Consider the following 9,374-nt stretch of genomic DNA (forward strand, 5'->3'; position numbering starts at 1 on the left):
CTTTTATTTAATGATCATTCGACAAACTAGAGTTCTGGATTTGAAGTGGTTGAACAAAAATTATTTCAATCTTGTTTCCCAATTTGTCTTTGCTGCTCTTAGTGAGATATGAACAAGCCAATAAAGGGCATATATTAGAAGCAGCCCTCTTTAGGGATGTAATTAGTTTTTTTGTTACATTCTGTTAATTTACAAAATATGTAACTACAATTCTGCAGAAAATGTACTCTGTATATTACAAGCGCCAAAATGCCTCCGGTCATAGTTGCACTTGCAGTTATGCCTGGGGCATGTACAATTACACTTAAGGTCTACAGGCCAATTGGATAGTTAACTTGCATCGTTAAGGGAATTCAGCCGTCTAAATCTCTGATCAAGTTCTTTCATGACAGCAGGTTCCTGCTTTTTCCTTTGCTTTGATATTGTGTTGGTCATAGAGCCAATTTTATCAAAAGCCACCTGCACAAAGTAGCCAGTAATCAGGATCAAGATTTTGAAGGAAGATGATTGCAGATTAATTGACAACTCACTCCAGGATGAACAAGTTACTAATTTGCTTGGACTCTTGTACTCGAGTCAAGAAAGTGTCACTCATATTTTATGTAAGATTTCCCTGTTATCTTTTGGTCCCAAATGAGAGTGACCATGCATATGTCGGAGTGTTGAATATTCAACACAGGTTGAGGTAAAATGAAGAATCTAAGTAGCATAGTATTCTAAGCTAAAAACTGATATGGCCAGCTCCAAAAAGAAAATTCAGTATGAACTTCAGCTTACCGTCAATAAATCATCAGGGTCAAACATGTGGTGAGTAGTTTTATGCAATATGCTTATTACATCACCAACATGATGGCTCAGAAGCAACTCATCCTCTTTCATCTGCAAGTAAATAGTATACTGTATAAGAATCTGTTCATCATATCGTCACAAACTCACTCTAACCATGTCTAATTTATAAAGATTTGACCTCCAAACAAAAAATTGGAAGACTAAGATATTAATAGCACAGAGGATGAGAAAAGACTCACCTTAAATATAGCCAAAGCTACGTGGAACAAAACTTTAGCTCCCTCGTAAAATAGAACATCCCACACCCGCATAGTTGTCTGTGGAATGGACTCCAGAACGGTAGCAGTTATGAGAAGGAACAAACTTTAAATATTGACAAACAGATAGACAAGATAAAATTCTTTGATCAAACCTCTGAAGGTAAGCTTTTTGAAAAGAGGCACAAGAACCATTCAGTGGCAACAAGGGAGACATCAAATTCTAAGGCTTCCAAATGAGTAGCTATCCTGCAATTTTTTGTTTCAAATTTTTTTATGAATACAATCAAAACAGTTGATATCATAGGACAATCAATTTCTAATGGAAATACAATAGTACCTCGGATACTTTTGAGTGAGTAAATCCTGAAATACTCTTTGCTCAACATGGCACCCAGATAAGTTATTTGAGTAACAGTCACTGACTAACACATTTTCCAATAGGACAGCTAGCATCCAAAAGGCATCTTCCTCTGTTTTCATAACGAGTAATAATAATGCTGCAACATAGTTCAAACCCTGAAACACCAAATGTGCTTGGTTAATATGTGGAGCAGGAGTACAGTTCTACATGTACAAGACACCTTTCTGTCATATAAAGGGGTGGAGGGAGTAGAAATGAATGTTGTATGTTTATGACAATTAATACAATAATACAAACAATATTAAAACCAGCCTAAATGCTTCAATTGAAGAATCATGACGATTGATACAATCATACAAACAATATTAAAATCAGCCTAAATGCTTCAATTGAAGAATCATTGAATGATACAAAAATGAGGGAAACATGAAGTGTACCAGCACTAATAATGTCAATTCCCATATTTTGCTACATTAAACGAGATAATAGAATCACCTGACAGTAACCAACATAAGAATCACGAAAAGAGTACCCAACAAGAACATGTCGGAGTGCTGCATGGCCCTCAGGTGTATCCAACCAAGGGTGGCCAGGAAAAGTCCGAGGCAAGTCCTGCAAATATTGGAGACTTCATGAATTCTGCAAAAGTATTTACACATATTCCTACTTATATTCAAATCAATATGCATTTATGCCAGTCACAACAATGAGCCACATTTCCCATTTTCATGTCATGGACGATGGACATATATATGGCCAAGGAGATACTAAATATAAAAAGCTTAATTGCTTTACTTGTTCATTCGCCGTTATGCAATGAATTTGTAATGTGTGCATACAGGAATGCTGTCAACCCAGTTACTAGCCACACTATTTGGCTCTGCACTTTAAGTTCATATTGTCCCTTATTCGAGGGAGTGAACAACATATATGTTTGAAATCACAATTGTAAAATGATGTTACTAATTTTCTCTAAAACTACTAGTACATGATTTGCACGCATTTGGAGGATTAAAAGGGTTCACAAGGATAACCGTTCCCTTGTCTTTCACTTCTATATCAGTTGAATTGCTCTGACAGAACCGCGAGACTGCAACTATAGTAAAACGATGTCAACAAAAATCCACTGAGCTCCAAATTTGAGACCTGTAGGCAAATTACTAAAGTGATAGAGTGATGCCATAAACATGACTATCAAATTCTATCTATGGCTTCACCACGCTAGAACTCATATAAAACCTCATGACCACCAACTATGACAGGAATGCCTCACCACATTGTGAACTAATAACATGCATTTGGAATGCCAAACCTGCTATTACATTGGAATGCCATCACCCCATCCATGGCTCATCGCACATAAATAGGGTGAAGATACATCATCACACTAATCTTACCAAATGTATGTTATGTATCATGGCATCAATTACTATGAAGTACACACATAACAGAAAGGAGATGGATTAGTCCATGTCTTCTTTGACAAAGTGGAAAACACAGAAACCTCGATAAGGCAAATCCTATAGTTAACCTATTATACCATACAAAGAAAATCACATGTTCTCATCCAGCAACTAGTCCATTAATTTGACGTCAATCGTAAATTAAAAAAAGAATCAGCTATGAACAATGCATAATGCTTAAAAAAGTTAAACACACAGATTAACATCCAAATCAAAATCAAAGTCAACAGAAAACAACCCATTTTTATTACAATGTACACCAAATAAATCCACCCCGCAAATAAATACTAGCAAGAAACAATCCAACTGCAAGACTGATCAACACAGCCCAAAAAGAACCAATTCAACTCACATGATCAATCTGTTTGGTAGCGGCCGTGGCCTTGCCCTCGGTCGCCTTAATAAGATCATCATAATAACTCTCAGGCACGGTCGATTTCTTCTTAGCAGCACCAGATAATGCAAACCAGATCTTAGGCCTCAAAACTGGTGGAATCCCTTTCCTAATCAACCTTTTCAATGTGATTGCATTAGCTAAAGCTGATAATTTAAGGGATGCTTTTAGGGTTGATGAGACTTGAGTATGAAGGTACCAATTAGCACCTTTGCTAGCTTCCAATGCCCACCAAACCCTTCCTTGTTCCCTCACTTTTTCTCTCACCTCATTCAACACATTCACATCATCAACATTCCCTTCAACTGAAAACCCATAAATATCTTGAAATTTTACTGTCAAATTTGCCCTCCTTGTATGAAGACTAGGCCTATAATTGATTATTTGTGCCTGGTACTCAAATGACATATTTCTTTTGCTTTCTGTTGCATACATTTTTTTTTTTCTTTCTGAGATTTTTTGAATTGATCAAAGATGTTCAAATTCAAGGACCCAAATGTTTAGATTTGATCAAAAGGGTTCAAAATTTGAGCTAAATTGCTTGAATTTCCAATACCCAGATAAAAAAAACCCCTAAATTGGGTCCACTAAAACTTGATAAAAAAAATCAAAATTGAAGAAGAATGGTCCTAGAAGATCTAATCACACACAAAAATGGGCAAAAATTGAATCTAATAACAGATATATTGACCCCAAAAACTAAATTTACTGTACAATTCTTTCCTTTTTATCCACAATTTCAAATGATTGAATGAAATGAAAGCCTTCTAACAACAACAAAACAAATAAAGACAAACAAAATCAGCAATAAATATCAACAACAAAAAAAAAAGGAATTTATTCAAAATAATCCCAACAAAATGGGGAATTAAGGGTAATAAAAAAAGATGATAGTAGAACTAAACAAGGAAAAAAGGTGGGATTTTTATTGATTTTTTTTCCTTGTGTGTCTAGAAAATTGAGAGGAAAAAGAGCAAAATGGGGGTAATAATAAGAAGAAGAGGATAATCTGCGAAGTATGCGGGGAATTGAGAGGAGAGAGAAAGAGAGGTGAGGAGTACACGACGGAGATTCAGCTTCTATCTTTCTTGACAACCACCCTTGTTAGAGGAGCCTTGAGCTCACTACTTTTTTTTTTTGATAAATTATGATAATTTTTTTATTTAATTTTTATTAGGACAAGAATTTCAAACGTTGAGATTTGAGAAAGCTTGAATTTTTGGGTGGGGGGAGCTATTTGATGACATCATTAGCACTTTTGAAATGAGGGCTAATTATAATTATTAATAGGATACGAAATCTATGATTTTAATGAGATTCGGCCAAAACATAAATATGTTTTAAGTTTTACTAGTAGGGCAAATGATTTTTTTAAGCCAATGTCACAATTTATGTGTTATTTTATTGTTTTTTATATGACTTTTGGGCAACTAAGGATGGTGGCTATTGCATATATTAGGTTAGTTTCTAACATAAGGTGAAATAGTGTCGGATTCTGACTTAATTTGGATCGATTAAGACTACTTTTTTAAAATAAATAAATCAATAAAAGCTCTTAAGCCGGTATCAATATAAGCCAATTTGAACCAAGTTGGCGAATAGCAAGTTCAACTTATAACTCCACCCAATTAGCCAATTAGGTGGATCAAATTGATTGCTTCCAAGTCAGAGTTGCTTCAAGCTCTGTTAGCTAGTACACAGCCCTGTTAACTTCACCTTAAAAAAAATATTAAGTAAAAATAATTTCAATTCGGTAAAATAAGTTCAGTTCAGTAAAAATAAGTTAAGTTAAGTTCAGCAAAAATAATTTTAATTCAATAAAAATTAGTACCTTTAAAGAAGAAATATAATAGAAAATCAGTAAAAATAATTTTAATTCAGTAAAAATCGGTACCTTTAAAGAAGAAATATAATAGAAAATCAGTAAAAATAATTTCAGTTCAATAAAAATAAATTAAATTCACCAAAAATAAGGTAAAGTGAATAGGGCCAATGGGGTAGGCTAAATCAATCCACCTCAATGGCCACCTCTACATACAAGTATATATACGACTGATATAAGCAGTAAATTAAATGTTTTCATCATTTAACATTAGATATTTCGAGAAATTCTCATCAGCTAATATAATAACTTGAATCTCTTAATATCCATTGATATTAAATTGTGCTTAGACGATATCACTCTAATAGCTAGGCAAGTACTTCTTACTTGAAATCTAAGTTGTGTTTGTATCAACACAATTTTTTGTTGATATTTAAACGATGCCTTTTTCCTTCTTTTTTTTTTTTTTTTTTTGGAGGAAATTTAATATACTTTATACCAATGAGTATTATTAATGTCATTGAAGACTTAAATTATTAGAGAATGTGGTTTCTCAAAAATTTCACCATCAAGGTGATTAGGATGCTGAGATGAGTTAGTTCAATAATTTAAGGAATTTTGGCCAAAATTCATATTTTTTTTTTTTTTTTTTTTTAACTTAAGATAGCTAGGAGCCTTAGCCTAAAACTCATACATACTTCAAAAACATACCCCTATCCGTAGCCATCTTCACAGCAATATGTAACATATAAGGCTGAGAAAGGGTTTTTTTAAAGTTGTTTAGAGTATATATATTGCACATGTCTAAATAACGAGATCAAACCTCATGTAATAATTTTTATGAAAAAAGACATACTTCGTACATCTTATTACATATCTCTTAATTACTTGCGTTGGTGTACAAGATAACGAACTTGTAGTGTACCTACCAAAAAAAAAAAAACACAACTAGTGAATTATTCTTAATAATAATGCTTTTTTTTTTTTTGTTTTTTTTTTTTGGTACCAATTTATTTAAAGAAGTACTTATTCTTATACCAAAACAATCAATAAATTACGAAAAAAGAAATACTACTTTTACACATAATACTCAGTATTTGATAGGGAAAAGTTGGTGCACATAAACAATGCAAAATCAGTCATTTTGAAACAATAGCATTCAAACAAAGCACAAAAACTTCAATAAACAACTTCATCCATGCTTCACACTTCCATTCTTCAATCAAAAGTAATCATGTCATAAACCATAGAAAAGTATTAAATATTTTCCTACTTTAACGAATGAATTTGTTATTTATTCTTCGATCCAAGAAAAATTATAATTGTAATATATATCTATGAAAACATATGATTTTTTTTTTAATAAACAAATGACTTTAATTAAGCAAAACCCACGAGCTGGTAGCAAAGTTAGACCACTTCAATAAAAAAAAAAAAAAAAAAAAGATCAAATTAAAGTAAGACTACTTCTTTCCTCTTACGTCGTCTGTATCTTGGTACAACCAAGACAAAGCTTGGGAATACTGCAATCTACTTGTAATTATTTAAGTATTTTCTTGGACTTGGTCCGAGATTTCACAAATATATCATAAAAATCTTAGAATAATTAAGCAAAATGTAAAAGGAGTAGGCCAAAAAGAATTGCATACGATGTCTATACATTATAATTATTCGATCCTTTTCCTTTTTATGGTCCAATTAGAATCATAATAATGTCTACCTTCTTCATGAATACGAAGTATTTAACAGAAAGATAATTCTATGAGATTGAATTTGATTTACTAAACTAAAATTATTTTTACTGAAGTGAAATTAATTTTATTGAACTGAACTTATTTTTGCTGAATTGAAATTATTTTTACTGATTCTCTATTATATTTCTTCTTTAAAGTTAGTGATTTTTAGTGAATTGAAATTATTGTTACTGAACTGAACTTATTTTTGCTGATCTGAAATTATGTTTACTGAACTGAAATTATTATTGCATGCTGAATTGAAATTATTTTTATTGAATACTATTTTTTTTAAGGTGAAGTGAACAAGGCCTTATTGAATAGTTTCATGTACTATATTAATAACTTTCTTGGGCCCTATTCTCTTCGTTTTAAAATTAATATCTAGTAAAAAAAAATCAGTTTAATAGAATAATTTCAATTCAGTAAATATAATTTAAGTTCAATAAAAATAATTTAAAATCGAGTAACTTTAAAGAAAAAATATAATAGAGACAAATTGAAAAGAAATTCCAGTTTATATTTGCAAAAATAATTTTAATTAAGAAAATAAGTTCAATTCAATAAATTAAAAATCATGTCTTAGTTTTACCTAATAAAATACATTTATCATTTTACAAGAGACCATTATGATTGTTCATATGTTCTTAACCCTGACCCCGCGGATAGGAATGTAGTTTAAAACTTTATCAACATAGTGGTCATATATTTTGAATAACACATTCAATTTTGTTGATAGAGTAAACATAAAATTAAAATTAACTTTATCAACACATAGTGGTCATATATTTTTCATCTAAAGCCAAGATGCTCATCATAGCTTTGAGCCTTTGCAGCATGCAAATGGAAACCATCGACTTATCCAAGTTTTCCATGTAGAAGTAGAACTAGCTTAGCAAGGAATTCGGATAAATACTTGGTAGTTAATACTCTGTATCACTACTACGATATAAGTCAATTTAAGTAACACTTGTAAATTAAATATAAACCCTTAGCTTGAAAAATCACAATATATTAATAATAACATATCACGTTTAACAATTGTTGGCAGATTCCTACTTTATTCCGATTGTGTATAGCTTTGAAGCTGTCAATTCATAATGATAGATTTCATTACTTAACTTACTATCATCCTAAGTTTCCATCATTCCATGAAGTAATATTAGTAATCAGTGCTATCAAAGCCTCTTCATCGGCACACTACCACAACTATCATATATCGAGTTATCGAATGAATTTAAAACATCACCCTAAAGAAAGGGAAGAAAAAGACTTGAAAATTACACAATCGAAGAAAGAATGATGAGAAGGTTCGATATGATAAGGTGAAATTGCTCACATGTGAAATTTGGTGTTTTCATGCGTTATTTTTGGCAATAACTTGGTGGAGTTTAGTGGAGGTGTTGGACATTATTGAAGGAAATATATCACTTTTAATTTTTCAACAAAACTTTGAAGAGCAATATAGATGGAAAATATGTTTTTGGGTATTACTTGAAAGAACAAAATAATACTCCCTCCGTCCCATAATATAGCTCCTGTTTTTCTATTTTAAAGATCTAAAATGTTGTTCCTGTTTCTATTTTTGGATAGTATGTAAAGACTATTATACCCTCACTTTTTTTAACTTTGTTTATTGTACCTCCTAAATTACTCTTGAATTTTGCACATGCCTTGTACTTTTTTCCACTTTCCTCTTCATCCACTTTTTCCTCCTATTTCTTAAATACCGTAAAAAAACACAAACAATAACTATATTATGGGACGAAAGGAGTACTAAAATTGTGCCACTAGGTGTTATTGAGATTAGTTAAACAAATATCGATCCTTCTTGTTAAATTCCTCCCACGCGTCTAAGCTCGTGAGCATTTGCCTTTATAAATGAATTGAAGTAGCAAATGAGATTAGATTACAAGGACAAAAACTTATCTCCTAAATTGCTAAACTTGCCCGTCAAAGTGTCAATATGGACGAATATATTGACATTTAGCAGTATTCATAAAAACTAAACCAAAAAACGTGACTAAACAGTATAAATTGAACTAGAAAAATTAACAAATTAAAAAGTTTTTGTTTATGAACCGATAAATAACGTCGTTTAATAACTCGGTTACGATTGTGATTTCAAGCTGGATAATCATTTAGGGTATGACCTCAAGAGGTACTATAGTTTATTAGTTTGTATATATGTTCATTAACATATTTAATATCAATTAATTGTTGGTACAGTAGTGAGTGGGGCTGTACTTGGTATTGATAGGGAAGACCACGTGTTCGATTTCCTGCAACAACAATTCGGAAGGAATTAAAACCTAACCACCCAGAACTGAGCACCGAATCCGGATTAACCCGGTGAACCGGGTGGAACACCATAAAAAAAAACAGATTTAATTAGTCTTAAATTTATTGGACTGGCCCAAGAGACTAAAGAAGTAGTTTGTACTTTATAGCCAATCAGCCCAACACAATTAAACAAAGTCAAAATTAGAAACTACTCAATAATGGTTTCATTTTCGTACTCTTTGCAATCTGTATCAAGTTATCAACCATTT

At 31.9% G+C, this 9,374-nt stretch overlaps 1 protein-coding gene across 1 annotated transcript; it reads right to left on the reverse strand.

Annotated features, from left to right (window-relative positions):
• Positions 1-105: 105 nt before the first annotated feature.
• Positions 106-4,608, reverse strand: LOC110691874 (TBC1 domain family member 2A-like). The gene is made up of 7 exons (XM_021868845.1): positions 3,226-4,608; positions 1,906-2,022; positions 1,387-1,565; positions 1,202-1,295; positions 1,029-1,106; positions 778-879; positions 106-459 (listed from the first exon to the last, which is right to left on the reverse strand). Exons 1-7 carry the CDS (start codon positions 3,700-3,702, stop codon positions 331-333), a joined length of 1,176 nt encoding a protein of 391 aa, XP_021724537.1. The 5' UTR covers positions 3,703-4,608; the 3' UTR covers positions 106-330.
• Positions 4,609-9,374: the final 4,766 nt, after the last annotated feature.

This window comes from Chenopodium quinoa, unplaced genomic scaffold (assembly GCF_001683475.1).
Source record: "Chenopodium quinoa cultivar QQ74 unplaced genomic scaffold, ASM168347v1, whole genome shotgun sequence".
Classification (NCBI taxonomy): domain Eukaryota; kingdom Viridiplantae; phylum Streptophyta; class Magnoliopsida; order Caryophyllales; family Amaranthaceae; genus Chenopodium; species Chenopodium quinoa.

Coding starts and splice junctions, on each gene's coding strand:
- LOC110691874 (XM_021868845.1), bottom strand. CDS start 3,702: ATGTATGCAACAGAAAGCAAAAGAAATATGTCATTTGAGTACCAGGCA. Junction 1,107..1,201: donor CAAAAAGCTTACCTTCAGAG/GTTTGATCAAAG, acceptor TCCATTCCACAG/ACAACTATGCGGGTGTGGGA. Junction 460..777: donor ACCCTGATGATTTATTGACG/GTAAGCTGAAGT, acceptor TACTTTGTGCAG/GTGGCTTTTGATAAAATTGG.